Here is a 17040-nt window from a genome sequence, read left to right on the forward strand (position 1 = left end):
TTTCTAGAGTTTTGAACATAAAGGGATGCTGTACTTTGTCGAATGCTTTTTCCGCATCTATCGAGATGATCATATGGTTCTTATTTTTAAGTCTATTGATGTGGTGAATAACATTTATTGATTTCCGTACATTGAACCAGCCTTGCATCCCAGGGATGAATCCTACTTGATCATGGTGCACAATTTTTTTGATATGTTTTTGTATCCGATTCGCCAGAATTTTATTGAGGATTTTTGCATCTAGGTTCATTAGAGATATTGGTCTGTAGTTTTCTTTCTTTGAAGTGTCTTTGTCTGGTTTAGGTATCAGGGTGATGTTGGCCTCGTAGAATGAATTTGGAAGTTCTCCCTCTTTTTCTATTTCCCGAAGTAGCTTGAAAAGTATTGGTATTAGTTCTTCTTTAAAGGTTTTGTAAAACTCTGCTGTATACCCATCCGGTCCTGGGCTTTTCTTAGTTGGTAGTCTTTTGATGGTTTCTTCTATTTCCTCAATTGATATTGGTCTGTTTAGGTTGTCTATATCCTCCTGACTCAATCTGGGCAGATCATATGACTTAAGAAATTTATCTATGCCTTCACTATCTTCTAATTTATTGGAGTATAAGGATTCAAAATAATTTTTGATTATCTTCTGTATTTCTGAAGTGTCTGTTGTGATATTGCCTCTTTCATCCCGTATGTTAGTGATTTGAGTTCTCTCTCTTCTTCTCTTCGCTAGCATGGCTAAGGGTCTGTCGATTTTGTTTATTTTTTCAAAGAACCAACTTTTAGTTTTGTCAATTTTTTCAATTGTTTCTTTTGTTTCGATTTCATTAATTTCAGCTCTGATTTTAATTATTTCTTGCCTTCTACTTCTTTTGCTGTTGTTTTGCTCTTCTTTTTCTAGGATTTTGAGATGAAGTATGAGATCATTTATTTGTTGGTTTTTTCTTTTTTTAAGGAATGAACTCCAAGCAATGAATTTTCCTCTTAGAACTGCTTTCAATGTGTCCCATAGATTCCGATATGTTGTGTCTGTGTTTTCATTAATCTCTAAGAATTTTTTAATTTCCTCCTTGATGTCTTCTATAACCCATTGATCATTCAGTAACCTATTGTTCATTCTCCAAGTGATGTATTCTTTTTCCTTCCTTCTTTTATCGTTGATTTTCAGTTCCATTCCATTATGATCAGATAGGATGCATGGTATTATCTCTACTCCTTTGTATTGTCTAAGAGTTTCCCTGTGACATAATATATGATCTATTTTTGAGAAGGATCCATGTGCTGCTGAGAAAAAAGTGTAACTGCTTGATGTTGGGTGGTATATTCTATATATGTCAATTAAGTCTAGGTTATTAATTGTGTTATTGAGTTCTATAGTTTCCTTATTCAACTTTTGTTTGGAAGATCTGTCCAGTGGTGATAGAGGTGTGTTGAAGTCTCCCATGATTATTGTATGGTGGTCTATTAGACTCTTGAACTTGAGAAGAGTTTGTTTGATGAACATAGCTGCACCATTGTTTGGGGCATATATATTTATGATTGTTATGTCTTGTTGGTGTATGGTTCCCTTGAGCAGTATGTAGTGTCCCTCTTTATCCCTTTTGATTAACTTTGGCTTAAAATCTATTTTATTTGATATGAGTATGGATACTCCTGCTTGTTTCCGAAGTCCATATGAGTGATATGATTTTTCCCAACCTTTCACCTTCAGCCTATGTATGTCTTTTCCTATCAAATGCGTCTCCTGTAGGCAGCATATTGTTGGGTCTTGTTTTGTGATCCATTCTACTAGCCTGTGTCTCTTGATTGGTGAGTTTAAGCCATTAACATTTAGGGTTATTATTGAGATATGGGTTGTTCTTCCAGCCATATTTGTTTATTTATGTTACTAAACATGGTTTGTTTTCCACTTTGATTATTTTCCCCCCTTTAGTGTCCTACCTCCCACTGTTGGTTTTCATTGCTATTTTCCATTTCCTCTTCCTGTAATGTTTTGCCAAGGATGTTTTGAAGAGATGGTTTTCTAGCTGCAAATTCTTTTAACTTTTGTTTATCGTGGAAGGTTTTAATTTCATCTTCCATCCTGAAGCTTAATTTCGCTGGATACACAATTCTTGGATGGAACCCATTTTCTTTCAGTGTTTGAAATATGTTATTCCAGGATCTTCTAGCTTTCAGAGTCTGTGTTGAAAGATCAGCTGTTATCCTGATTGGCTTACCCCTAAATGTGATCTGCTTCCTTTCTCTTGTAGCTTTTAAAATTCTCTCCTTATTCTGTATGTTGGGCATCTTCATTATAATGTGTCTAGGTGTGGGTCTCTTATGATTTTGCACATTCGGCGTCCTGTAGGCTTCTAGGATTTGGGGTTCTGTCTCATTCTTCAAGTCTGGGAAGTTTTCTCGAATTATTTCACTGAATAGATTGCTCATTCCTTTGGTTTGAAACTCTGTTCCTTCCTGTATCCCAATGACTCTTAAATTTGGTCTCTTGATGTTATCCCATATTTCTTGGATGTTCTGCTCATGGTTTCTTAACAGTCTTGCTGAGGTGTCTATGTTCTTTTCAAGTTGAAATACTTTATCTTCATTGTCTGATGTTCTGTCTTCTAAGTGTTCTACTCTGCTGGTAGTATTCTCAATTGAGTTTTTAAGTTGGCTTATTGCTTCCTGCATTTCTAGGATTTCTGTTTGTTTGTTTTTTATAACCTCTATTTCCCTGTATAGTTGATCTTTTGCTTCTTGGATTTGTTTATGTAATTCATTGTTGAAGTGATCTTTCATTGTCTGATTTTGCTGTCTGATGTCTTCCTTGAGACTCCAGATCATCTGAAGCATGTATATCCTGAATTCTTTATCTGACATTCCATCAGCTGCAGCTATTACCTCTTCTAACGTTGAGTTGACCTGCAATGCTTGTGGTCCTTTCTTTCCTTGTCTCTTCATACTGTTCGCGTTCCTTTCTTCTTGGTGAAACTGTTGTGCTATTGAATTTTCCCCCTATATATTTATATTGGTCTTGTATAGTTGCAAAGTCTCCCTCGCAGGCGCGGGCGGCGGCTCTGCCCCTCCTCCAATTGGGGCAATGTGCCTACCACACCGGCAGGCCGCTGGGCCTGCTCTGCCAGTCGGTAGCAGGTCCGCCGACCTTGCAGGCGCGGGCGGTGGCTCTGTCCCTCTGCGGGCCGCTAGGCTTGTTCTGTCGGTGGTCGCAGTTCTGCCTACTTTGCAGGCGCAGGCAGCGTCACTGCCCCTCTGCAGGCCTCTGGGGCTGTAGTGCCAGTGGGTCGCAGGTCCGCCTACTTTGCAGGCGAGGGCGGGGGGGGGCGGCTCTACCCTTCCTCAGGCCACTGGGCCTGTTCTGTCTCTCGGTTGCAGGTCTGACCTGTTCTGATGGTGGTCTCAGTTCCGACTACCTTGCAGGCGCGGGGGGGAGTGGGCGGCTCTGCCTCTCAGCAGGCCGCTGCTCCTCTTCTGCCGGTGGGTCGCAGGCCCGCCTACCTTGCAGGAGTGATTGGAAGCTCTGTCCCGCCGCGGGCCACTGGGCCTTTTCTGTCGGTGGTCACAGTTCCCCTACCTGGCAGGCGCGGGGGGTGGGGGGCGGCTCTGCCCCTCAGCAGGCCGCTGGGCCTGCTCTGTGTTTGTTCCCAGTTCCCTCTACTATGCCGGCGCAGGGGGAGGGGGCGGCTCAGCCTCTCAGCAGGTGGCTGCTCCTCTTCTGCCGGTGGGTCGCAGGCCCGCCTACCTTGCAGGAGTGAGTACTATGTTTTTACAGATCTAAGAGCCAAAGGTTGAGAATCACTGTTTTAGTAAAAAGAATTCTGGAATGAGAGAGAGAGAGAGAGAGAGAGAGAGAGAGAGAGACGAAGACTCCAGCCCCATTCCTGCACTCGACAGGCTATTTATTGGTTGATTGTTTAAGGTAAGCCAGTTAACATTTGAGGTCTTGATTTCCTCATGTGCAGAGTGAACAGACTGGATAATTGCTGAGACTCTTTCTATTAAGAAAGCATAACAATCTATACCTTATTAGCTCTTTTTTGTTGGTGGGGGAGTACCAGGGATTGAACTCAGGGACACTCAACCACTGGGCCACATCCCCAGCCCTATTTTGTATTTTATTTAGAGACAGAGTCTCATTAAGTTGCTTAGTGGCTCACTTTTGCTGAGGCTGGCTTTGAACTCGCGATGATCCTGCCTCAGCCTCCTGAACTGTTGGGATTACAGGCGTGCACCACCATGCCTGGCTCTTATTAGCTCTTATACCTAACATAAAAACCCAGGTAACTACAGGACCTCCCAAAAGTGTATCTGGATTTATTAGGGGAAGGAATTGTCATGGAAAAATGAAAACAATGAAACCTGCAACTCTACTATTTTAAATAAAAATATAATTTTATCATCTGCCCCAAAGCATGTTTGAAAAACTAGTAATTTGTGAATAAATGATCTCATAGAGAAGTTAGCATAACAGACATATTTAACTTGAGCTCAGATGTTTGGGGATATATGTTTATTACACATGCAAGCTTATGTGCTCATGTATTCCATTTAAGGGATTGCATATGAAAGTGATATCAACACTATATTGTTATTACCTAGGCTCATCAGGTATTATAATGCTATTACCTGGTATTACCCTGATCCTTGTCTATATGGGATTCTATTTGGTGAGACTTAATACAAGAATGTCAATTCTTTATTCATGCATATCATTTAATACCAAGTCATTGTGACATTCATTTTCACCCATTTTGGATGCTTAACTTCTTATTATGATATTTATCATGTTGTTTTGTGTGGTTTTCTATGTCAGTCTTGTCTCTAAAACAGCTTTGAAAACTCTGAGAAGAGACATTTCCTGATGATTTTAACAATGATAAAAATAACAATAATGGTAAATGTAACAATGATGATGACACAGTTAGTTAATATATACTGACAATACATTATGTTTCAGGATCTGTGCCAAGCACTCTATTTTATTTCATGAGTTTGGTTACTATTATTACCCCCACTTAATTTATGAGGAAAGAGGCTCTGTGAAGTTAAACCATCGACTCAAGATCACACAATGACAAAGAGCCAGCACCCAGATCCACCTGACTCCAAACCCTGTGCTAAAAGAGCCACAATACTCTGTACTGCTGCCCATGTGTTCTACACATGGAGGGCTTATGCTAGACACCTACCCATGTTAATAAATATCAACTAGTTGAAAATGTTGGTATATAAGACCAATGAGCCAGCACAATATTATCTTAGTATATTCTTTAAAATAAATTTCCATGTCATTTTACTAAAATGAAGATACATAGCAAATACCAGTTTCTTACCTAATATCCAATCTCACATTCTTTTTTTCCTAAGAAAACCCTAACTTTGTTCAAGACAATATATGCACTCATAAGACTGTCTTGTAGCTAGCGGTAACTGTGCAATGCAATTCTAGCCAAGGATACAAGTCTTCTAAGTGAGGTTTTCAAGAAAACTATTATTTTTATTAGAAAAACTACTGTGTGGGGACAGACTCAGCTAACATATTCCTTTTTTCCTTCATCTCATCTTTCTTGCCCAATGCATGGGCACGATGCCTCAGCAGAAGTGATCCCCTTGTGACCATGAAAAAACCACATCTTCAAGACACTGAAAAAGGAAGTAAGACCCTGAGGTCTGCCTGTCTCTGTGCTTTTGGCTGAAAATAAATCCTGATTTATTAAGTTAATCTGGTACATTTTCTATTGCACACATCTGGGTGCAATCCTAAGGCAATGACGACAATTGAAAATCCCAGATTATCAACAGGAAGTCAAATAAGAGTTTAATAAATGTAAATGACAATTTATATGGTATTATCATGCCTCTATCATGAAATAACAGAATTATGAGATACTTCAGATCATTCATTCTCTTGCTTAACACTATGCCTAACTCAATAGATCTGGCCTTTATTGACTTTGTCTTTAAAGCTACCATAAAAATGCTGGGGAAATAAATCAATGAGTAATAAAAATTATTGTACCAAAAAAATCTTCCAACCACCATTTTCCCCAGCTATCCCACTTCTCAGTTTATACCCAAAGGACTTAAAAACAGCATACTACAGGGACACAGCCACATCAGTGTTTATAGCAGCACAATTCACAATAGCTAAACTGTGGAACCAACCTAGATGCCCTTCAACAGATGAATGGATAATGAAAATGTGGTATACATACACAATGGAATGCTGTTCAACATTAAAAGAGAATAAAATCATGGCATTTGCAGGTAAATGGATGGAGTTAGATAATATTATGCTAAGTGAAGTTAGCCAATCCCAAAAAAACAAATGCCAAATGTTTTCTCTAATATAGGAGGCTGATTCATAATGGGGTTGTGCGGGGAGCATAGGAGGATTAGATGAACTCGAGACAGGGCCAAGGGGAGGGAAGGGAAGGGAGGAGGCATGGGGGTAGGAAAGATGGACATCATTACCCTAAGTACATGTATGAAGACACGAATGGTGTGACTCTGTGTACAACCAGAGACATGAAAAATTGTGCTCTATATGTGTACTCTGAATTGAAATGCATTCTGCTGTCATATATAACAAATTAGAATAAATAAATAAATTTTAAAAATCTTCCAAATAGTTTCCTGTGTCAAAAATAATATGGAAGTTTTGCTTCTGTTTCTTGATTCAGAGTTTTCTGACCAACCTGCCTTAGAGAACTGGTTTGCTCTTAACTGGCTACAGGTGTGCCAAGCTGCTGCTTCACCTCAGTCCAAGGGTCAGCTGGGTAGGAGGACTGCCTCTGACCACTGCAGTCTTATCTTTGCACACACCAGGTGAAAGGCTTGAAACGCTATCAAAATAATGATTACCGACTGACAATCCCAAATGGGCCCCAAATTAGTTCACACACATAACATCATTTTATTCTCTGTAAAATCACAGCAGTCAATATGGCACCTATGTTTCCTGTCAAGTTCAAGACGGGTGATTCGCCCACAAGCAAACAACACAGCTAGGAAACAACAGAGCCTGGACTTTCAATCAAGGATCCAAACCCTGCATTTTTCTCTGATAGATCTCTCTGTATGATGACATTCCAAAGCCTATACAGACCTTTAAAAATAGCATTTGATTTCATTCTCTGAAGTTCAAATGGTTTTCCTTTGTTTTCTCTTGTGACTGCCCTGCAAACATTAACGTATACAGAAACTGATACTCTCTTTGAACTTAGCAGGACTGAGAAAGCATAACATTAATCAGCATATTTAGGCTGTACCACTTTTCTTTTTACAGCTCCCCACTCCCAACCTCCAGAGAGCTAATCCTTGTTATTTTGTGTGAGTTGGGGAAAAAATTTTTTTTTTTGCTCACCACTCTAGAAACATCCCCCAAAGTAGCTATTATAAAGAGAACAGATTAAAAAGAAAATGTCATTGGCGGACATGTTAAGTTTTTGTTTTGCCAATCACAACTTCTTATTGCCCTTTCTACTTGATGACAGAATACAGAAAAATGAAAGAAACTGTCAAAAATAAATTACATAATGATCAGAAAAAAAGGGAACTATGAATTTTAAACACAGGACAATTATTGTCAAGAGATATTACTGAAATCAACAGAATTTATATTTTCTACTTCTGCTTCAAAAAACTAGATAACTGTTAGATTTCAATGGCTGGAAATAATATTTCAATTTCTTTATAACAGGGCCAAAATGAAGAGGATTCATGTATGAAAACAGGAAGGTATGGAAAACATCTACAAGTAGCTAATATAGACAGATAAAAAAGCACAGGCAATATCCAAAATATTAATGAGAATATTAATTCTCCATTCAGAACCTCATGGGACAGTTGAGCACACATGGTGTAAAACAATATATATACCCAACCATGAGTTACAGAATATGGTAACTTCAAAGGTTACAATGGTCTTAATCTTGAGAAGTACAGAAAAAGGGTTACTTTCTTGATCCTATCCACAGTTAAGAGGGAAAACTGCAGAAACACATAAAAAGTAGAGTACTTGTATTAATTGTTTTCAAAAATTCTTAACAAAATTTTCATCAACCACAAAATATGCACAAGGCATAAAATAAATTCTGCCATTAATAACACGAAAGTCAAGAATGTACACTGGAATAATGTAAACCCAACATTGTAGGCAAGTTCTTCATAAAAGCCAGGTTAACCTAGTTCCGGATATGCTGAGCACATTTGAAAGGTAATTCAATTATCCCAATATATTTCACAAAACTGAATCACCCAATATTATGCTATTACTTTTTATCCCAAGATGTACCACATTCTCCTCAGCCATCTTAACTGTAAATATAAACCCTTCTATTTAGAAAATTTGGCTTCTCAACATATTTAATAAGGGGCATATCCACACTGGCCATTAAAAAGTCTGTCTTCAGAAATAAAGTCCTGTTGGTGTCTACAGAGGCTGATAAACATCTCTGTGTGTGTGTGTGTGTACATGCATGTGCATGCGTCTGTTTGAGTGGTTAGTTCACTTATGTGAAAGTTAAGTAACACAACTTCTCCACACTGTTTAAACTGTACACTCCAAGTTAATCCAGGCATAAATGTATACTTAATATTATAAAATATCTCTGAAATTTAAAGATACTAAAATTTCCACAAATTCTTGTTTTTTAATCTTCAATTTTGAGCTTACAAAAATTTTTCTAATATAAACATGAACTCAGACATATTTTAAAAGCAAGAAAATGCAATATTCTGAACAACCATAAATAAAGAAACTAATAAAAAAGGAACTGTTGGGTCAATGAACACCTTTAGTGAATGCTAAAAGAACACTCTTACAGCATGACATTACTTCCAAAAATAACATGGAAACATACAAACGTTATAAAAATCTATCCAAATGACCTCAGTTAAAATATATCATCTTTGTTGTCTGTTTCTGAAATTATGCTCTTAAGAAGAACTTCCAATTAAATTCACCTAGCATTAAAATTTACTTTAAATTAAAGCTCTGTTCTAAGTACTGTACAAACCATATTAAATCTTTTTAAGTCAATATTCATTTATAGCCAAACAAAAAACCCATGTAATCACGTATAGTGCTGAACTTAATGAAATGGAAACAAATTCCACAAGTTTTGCTCAAGTAGATTTGAAGCTGGCCAACAGTCTCTATTCTAAGCAAGGAAATGTTTCATTTCTGTGGAAACTTTGGTTTCCATCTCATCAGGGTTTCACTTTCCAAAACCAACCACAGGAAAGGTTAGCAGTGGGCACAAAATGAAGCACATATGCAGGAGACACCATGGTTTATGGCACACAGTTCTGAATAGTCTGGAGGCTTTCCCAGGGAGAACCAACACAGGACAAGGGGAAAGTGGAGGAAATTCAGTCTGCTTCAGTTGAGCCTTTCTGAATGAAGAGGTCTGTATGCATCTGAACACACACACACATACACAAACACACGTACACATGAACAAAGGGAAATTTGCTGTTTTTAAAGTACTGATGTTTTACATATAAGTTTTAATAACTTCTCACTCCCAGACTTGGGCTCAATCCATAGGAATAAAAATATGTTTTAACCAAACTAAAAAGGACTAGATTGAATTTGACACAAATGGGTGTTTTTATGAGTTATATCATAGGTATTGTTGGAAATGAAAACATATGTTATGTTATTTAATTATATATTTCCCCCAAACTGACATAAACTACTTACTGTAATGTTAGGGCATCATTTGGGATAATAACAATTAATTCAAATTGAAATGAAGTATGAAAAGACAAAATATGAGATTATTCCTGAAAATGGCAATTTTCAACCCTGTAACATTGTATAACATGTTAAAAAAAAAAAACAGTGTTAAGTTTGAAATGACAATCTCAAGAAAAACATGCAATAGAAACCCTTAGTATAAGATGTGCCACATTTTCTTTTTTTCCTTAAATACAACATTATTCTCATAAGGAAAATGAATTCTGATGCTCATTTAGAAAGAAAGCCATTTCACTACCACAACTAGAAAAGAAAAACACCACAGTGAAAACCTGACTCTACAGGTGGCTGGCATTCCTCAGGCCTCAAGAGATTCTGAATGATGCCAAGGGAGATGCTTATATCCTCTTCTTGAAATAGCCTTTACTTTTAACTCTGTTTTCTATATCATTGGTGTTTATGTCCTATAACTTTGTCGAACACTGACCTGTAATTTTTTGAAGCAAAGGTGACAACTCGGACTCCTCACAAAAAGCCTGAGCCAATGCTTTCTTCACTTTTTCTTCAGTATCTCCCAGGTCTTTGTCCACCACAAATTCTCCAGTGACAGAATAAATATATATGAGGAGGATCAGCAGCTCCTCAAGGTTATAGTCATCATTGGTCCTCTGGGTTGAAGGCTTAATCATAGGTAGTAGCTGACTTAATACAATAGACATTGATGATTCCCCAATGCTCTGAAATAGAAAGTGATAATAGGAAAATATGTCAATCTCATACAAAGACACAATTTATGCACCACAATTAGTCCAAAAATAGCTTGCAAACAAGTCTATGATTCTCACTGACCACACTGTTTTTAATTTATGTTTATTTGTCCTAGAGAGAATATTGCAAGAAGTTTGTCGTAAAAGTTGTTGTTTTGTGAGCTCTAGTTTTGTAAAATGGCTGGTTACTATTGCTTAAACAAACAAGAGTCCACTAATTTTAAAAATAAAATGTTAAGTATTTCAGACACTTGAAATTCTAAATAAAAATAATATATTGTAAAATCATGTAATTTTTAAAAAATAAACAAATATGGCAGATCTATACACACAAATTAATGCTGACCCTCCCTTATAGAATCACCTCAGATTTTGCAACATTCTTTTTTTTAAACTCTAATCTGTTATATATGACAGCAGGATGCATTTCAATTCATATTACACAAATAGAGGGCAATTTTTATATCCCTGGTTGTACACAAAGTAGAGTCACACCATTCGTGTTTTCATACATGTACTTAGGGTAATGATGTCCATCTCATTCCGTCATCTTTCCTACCCCATTGAACCCCCTCATTTCCCTGCCCTCCCCTTGGCCCTATCTAGAGTTCATCTAATCCTCCCATGTTCCCCCCCACACACAACCCCATTATGAATCAGCCTCCTTGTATCAGAGAAAACATTTGGCATTTGGTTTTGGAGGATTGGCTAACTTCACTTAGCACAACATTAAAATCATGGTATTTGCAGGTAAACGGATGGAGTTGGATATTCTCTTTTAATGCTGAATACCATTCTATTGTGTATGTATACAACATTTTCATTATCCATTCATCTACTGAAGGGTATCTGTGTTGGTTCCACAGTTTAGCTATTGTGAATTGTGCTGGTATAAACATTGATGTGGCTGTGTCTCTACAGTATGCTATTTTTAAGTCCTTTGGGTACAGACCCGAGGAGTGGGATAGCTGGGTCAAATGGTTCCATTCTCAGTTTTCCAAAGAATCTCCATACTGCTTTCCATATTGGCTGCACTAATTTGCAGTGCCACCAGCAATGTATGAGTGTGCCTTTTCCTCCACATCCTCACCAACACTTATTGTTGTTTGTATTCTTAACAGCTGCCATTCTGACTGGAATGAGATGAAATCTTAGAATTTTTTTTTATTTGCATTACTCTAATTGCTAGAGATGTTGAACATTCTTTCATATATTTGTTGATTGGTTGTATATCATCTTGTGAGAAGTGTCTGTTCAATTCCTTGGCCCATTTATTAATTAGGTTATTTGTTGTTTTGATATGAAGATTCTTTTTAGTTTTTTATACACCCTAGAGATTAATGCTCTATCTGATGTGTGTGGTAAAAATTTGCTTCCCAAATATAGGCTCTCTATTCACCTCACTGATTGATTGTTTTGCTGAGAAGAAGATTTTTAGTTTGAATCCATCCCATTTATTTATTCTTGATTTTTATTCCTGTGCTATAGAAGAATTATTATGGAAGTCAGGACCTAATCTGACATAATGGAGATTTGGGCCTACTTTTTCTTGTATTAGGTACAGGGTCTCTGGTTTAATTCCTCGGTCCGGTCCTTGATCCACTTAGAGTTGAGTTTTGTGCATGGTGAGAGACAAAATTTCATTTTGTTGCATATGGATTTCCAGTTTTCCCAGCATCATTTGTTGAGGAGGCTATCTTTTCTCCAATATATGTTCTTGGTGTCTTTGTCTTATATAAGATAACTGTAGTTATATGGGTTTGTCACTGTGTCCTCTATCCTGTACCATTGGTCTACCAGTCTATTTTGGCACCAATACCATGCTGGCTTTGTTACTTTTGCTCTGTAGAATAGTTTAAGGTCTGGTATAGTGATGCCACCTGCTTCACTCTTCCTGCTAAGAATTGCTTTAGCTATTCTGGATCTGTTATTTTTCCAAATGAATATCATAACTGCTTTTTCTATTTCTATAAGGTATGTCATTGTGATTTTGATTGGAATTACATTAAATATGTATAGTGTTTCTGGTAGTATGGTCATTTTAACAAATTTAATTCTTCCTGTCCAAAAACGAGGGAGATTTTTCCATCTTCTATGGTCTTCTTTAATCTCTTTCTTTAGTGTTCTGTAGTTTTCATTGTAGAGTTCTTTTACCTTTTTTGTTAAGTTGATTCCCAAGTATTTTTTTTTTAGGTTATTGTAAATGGGGATAGTTTTCCTCATTTCCCTTTCGGAGGATTTGTCAGTGACATACAGAAATGTCTTTCATTTATCTGTGTTGATTTTATATACTGCTACTTTGCTGAATTCATATGTATTCATATATTCTTAGTTATAGAAGTATTCTTGTGGAATTTTTGGATCTTCTAGGTTTAGTGATGCCACCTGCTTCACTCTTCCTGATAAGCATTGCTTTAGCTATTCTGGGTCTCTTATCTTTCAAGGTGAATTTCATGACTGCTTTTTCTATTTCTGTGAGGAATGTCATTGGGATTTTGATTGGAATTGCATTAAATTTGTATAGTGCTTTTGGTAGTTTGGTCATTTTGACAATATTAATTCTGCCTACACAGGAACAAGGGAGATATTTCCATTTTCTAAGGTCTTCTTTAACTTCTTTCTTTAGTGTTCTGTATTTTTCATTGTAGAGGTCTTTTACCTCTTTCATTAAGTTGATTTCCAAGTATTTTATTATTTTTTGAGGCTATTGTAAATGGGGCAATTTTCCTCATTTCCCTTTCAGAGGATTTGTCACTGATATGCAGAAATGCCTTTGATTTATGGGTTTTGATTTTGTATCCTGAATTCATTTACTAGTTCTAGAAGTTTTCTGGTGGAGTTTTTTGGGTCTTCTAGGTATAGAATCATATCATCAGCAAATAGTACTAATTTGAATTCTTCTTTTCCTATCTATATCCCTTTAATTTCTTTCATCTGCCTAATTGCTCTGGCCAGTGTTTTGAGAACTATGTTAAATAGAAGTGGTGAAAAAGGCATCCCTGTCTTGTTCCAGTTTTTAGAGGGAATGCTTTCAATTTTTCTCCATTTAGAATGATATTGGCCTGGGGTTTAGCATAGATAGCTTTTACCATGTTGAGATAGGTTCCTGTTATCCCTAGTTTTTCTAGTGTTTTGAAAATGAAGGGGTGCTGTATTTTGTTGAATGCTTTTTCTGCATCTATTGAGATGATCATATGATTCTTATCTTTAGGTCTATTGATGTGATGAATTACATTTATTGATTTCTGTATGTTGAACCAACCTGGCATCCCTGGGATGAATCCACTTGATCAAGGTGTACTATCTTTTAGATTTTTTTTTTTTTTTTGTATTCGAGATGCCAGAATTTTATTGAGAATTTTTGCATCTATGTTCATTAAAGATATTGGTCTGAAGTTTTTTTTTCTTTGATGTGTCTTTGTCTGGCTTTGGAATCAGGGTGATATTGGCCTCATAGAAAGAGTTTGGAAGTGCTCCTTCTTTTTCTATTTCATGAAATAATTTGAGGAGTATTGATATTAGTTCTGCATTAAAGGTCTTGTAGAACTCAGCTTTGTATCCATCCGGTCCTAGGCTTTAATTGGTTGACAAGCTTCTGATGGCATCTTCTATTTCACTGCTTGAAATTGATCTGTTTAAATTGTGTATATCATCCTGATTCAATTTGGGAGAATCATATGACTCTATAAATTTGTTGATGCCTTCGATATTTTCTATTTTATTGGAGTACAAGTTTTCAAAATAGTTTCTAATATCTTTTGTATTTCTGTAGTGTCTGTTGTGATATTTTCTTTTTCATAATGTCTGTTAGTAATTTGAGTTTTCTTTCTCCTTCTCTTCGTTAGCATGGCTAAGGGTCTATCAAGTTTATTTATTTTTTCAAAGAACCAATTTTTTGTTTTTATTGAGAATTTTTGCATCTATGCTCATTTTTTCAATTGTTTATTTCATTTCAATTTCATTGATTTCAGCTCTGATTTTAATTATTTCCTGCTTCTACTAATTTTGGTGTTGGTTTGTTCTTTTTTTTCTAGGGCTTTGAGGTGTAATGTTAGGTCATTTATTTGTTGATTTCTTCTTCTTTTAAGGAATGAACTCCATGCAATAAACTTTTCTCTTAGTACTGCCTTCATAGTGTCCCAAAGATTTCAATATGTTGTATCAATGTTCTCATTTACCTCTAAGAATTTTTGAATCTTCTCCTTTTGCAACCCATTGATCATTCAGTAGCATATTATTTAGTCTCCAGGTATTAGAGTAGCTTTTATTTTTTATTTTGTCATTGTTTTTTAGTTTCATTCCATTATGATCTGATAGAATGCAGGGTAGTATCTCTATTTTTTGTATTTGCTAAAAATTGTTTTGTGTCATATTATATGGTCTATTTTAGAGAAGTATCCATGTGCTGTTGAGAAGAAAGTATATTTGCTTGTTGAGGGATGAAATGTTCTTTACATGTCAGTTAAGTCTAAGTTATTGATTGTATTATTGAGTGTCCCAAGATGGAGGTGGATTAGGCCTGGGCTCCTAGGTGGGGGTGGGGGGTTGGCAGACCCAGACCTACCCTGGGCCTGTGTCTCATGCAGGTGGGCAGAGGAGGATCTGGGCTAGACCTGAGCTCCATTGGGTGTCTGCTAGTGGCAGGATGGACCCAGGCCTCCATCATATTCTTTAATATTATTTTTTAACATATTCTGGAAAATATTGCTCAGAAAATATTTACAACAACAAAGTCATTTTCTGCTAAATTTTATTAATAGAATAAGGGGTAAAACTGAGTAATGTCACTTAAGGCTCTAGATTTGTTTCAGTGAATGTGAAGGTAGTTCACCTTAAAATTTTAAAAATTTATATTTTATCTCTCCATCAACTTTTTCAGTGATTCTTTAGCAGAGAATTTTCAAATTTTTTTCATGTGATTATAGCATTGCATTACTAGAAACTACATAACTCCCAAGGAACTACACTCAATCCTAATATAAATTTTTGGTGAATACACAAATTCTAATTTTAAAACTCATAATTTAATTTCACTTATAAAACAGCCCCATAAAATTAAATTCCATTATTTGTATTTATATTCAGATCAGGGGCCAAATTATTACAACTTGCAACTTACCTCAGAAGTGTTCTCTGAGCACCTACTAAGTTCCAGCTACTATTCTAGGTCTAAGGATATAACAGTGAGCAAACATTCCCTGCTTTCATGTTGTTTACATTCTAATGGGAGAAACAGATAATTAAAAAGCTAAAGAAGAAAATACATAGTGCAGTAGCCAGTGGTAAGTGCCATGGGGCCTCAGGGGTGTGTATATGTCATGTACATGTGTGCATGTATATGCAGCCACTATTTTGTATAGGTTGAGCCAGGTGAAGAGGAGAGTACTGGGAAGGGCAAAGACTTGTAGAAACTCTCAAGAGAAAGTTAACAGTAAACAGCTGAATGTTGTTCCATACTGGAATGAGCACGCCAAGTGAGCTTTTCTAGTCATTTCTACACCTGGACAAATTTGGATAGATCATGTTGAGGTTAAGGTTCCCAATTATATTTTGTATACACATAAAGACATACCCAGAGAAGTACATCTGTTGCCATTTATTTCCACTGAAAGTCTTGGATGTTCGTAGTGTACTGCTCAAAAACAAAATGCTAAGTATTTGGACTGGATAAGATAAAAATGGAAAAGAACAGAGATTTTACTGGCATATGGCGACAGGGATGATTTACCAAGTATAAACAAATACGCTCCTCACAAGTAACAAGGCCGAAAGGCTGCAGGCACTCTATGACTGTCCCATCGCCCAGAGTGTCTAGAGAGGAAACCTCAGGGGCTCTTTCTTTACTAGCTGCCAAAGTAATTTAAACAAAAGGAGCCATATGGTTGACCTGTTCAAAAAGGGCCACGAAGACTGCCACTTGCATTTTTGCTTTTGACTCTCCAACTCCTTGGATGTCAGTGAGCACTTCCCGTCATTGCTTTATATCCCATTTCTAAAAAGCAGGTATATACCTAAGTATCTAACCTATAGGAGCCCTGTGGTTCTCTCCCCAGAGTAGAAAGTTTTTCTAAAAGACCATTTGAAAAAGTAAACCAGGGTAAGATAATCATCAATCATTTGTAAGATTTCACACACTACCATCTGACTTTCTGGACTTCACGTAAGTCAGTGGTCTATGATAGGGGCCAGAGTGTAGAATCCCCCCTCAGTGAGACTCTAGCAGACTTATGCTACACACCAATTTCAAAACTTACATTTGAAATCTGCTTATTGCAACCCCAGAAACCAAAAATTAAGTTGAACACAAAGCCAAGAATACAAACCAGAGGCATAAAGTATGGTGGGGAAAAAAAAAAAGAGAGAGAGATTCCATTTCAGAAAGTGAGATTCCAATCCTGATTCTTTCATTAACTAGTTCCTTGACTTCTTGGGATCTTTTCATCTCTAAAATGACATGATCTGACTAGAGGAGGGTAGAGCAATGAGTGACATTTTGCTCAGATCTTCATTTTCATTTTCTTCGCTCCCTCCCCTTCCTTTTTTTACTTTAGCATTGGTAGTAGAAGGCAGCACTTTGTATTC

General features: G+C 36.7%; 1 protein-coding gene across 1 annotated transcript in view; it reads right to left on the reverse strand.

The window, feature by feature from the left end:
* Nucleotides 1–17040, reverse strand: part of Scfd2 (sec1 family domain containing 2) — a 405136-nt gene that overhangs the window by 243498 nt on the left and 144598 nt on the right. Inside the window, exon 5 of the mRNA XM_027938291.3 lies at nt 10179–10428. Coding sequence (XP_027794092.2) covers nt 10179–10428 — 250 coding nt within the window. The remainder of the gene's footprint in view (nt 1–10178; nt 10429–17040) is intronic.

This window comes from Marmota flaviventris, chromosome 7 (genome assembly GCF_047511675.1).
Source record: "Marmota flaviventris isolate mMarFla1 chromosome 7, mMarFla1.hap1, whole genome shotgun sequence".
NCBI classification, from domain to species: domain Eukaryota; kingdom Metazoa; phylum Chordata; class Mammalia; order Rodentia; family Sciuridae; genus Marmota; species Marmota flaviventris.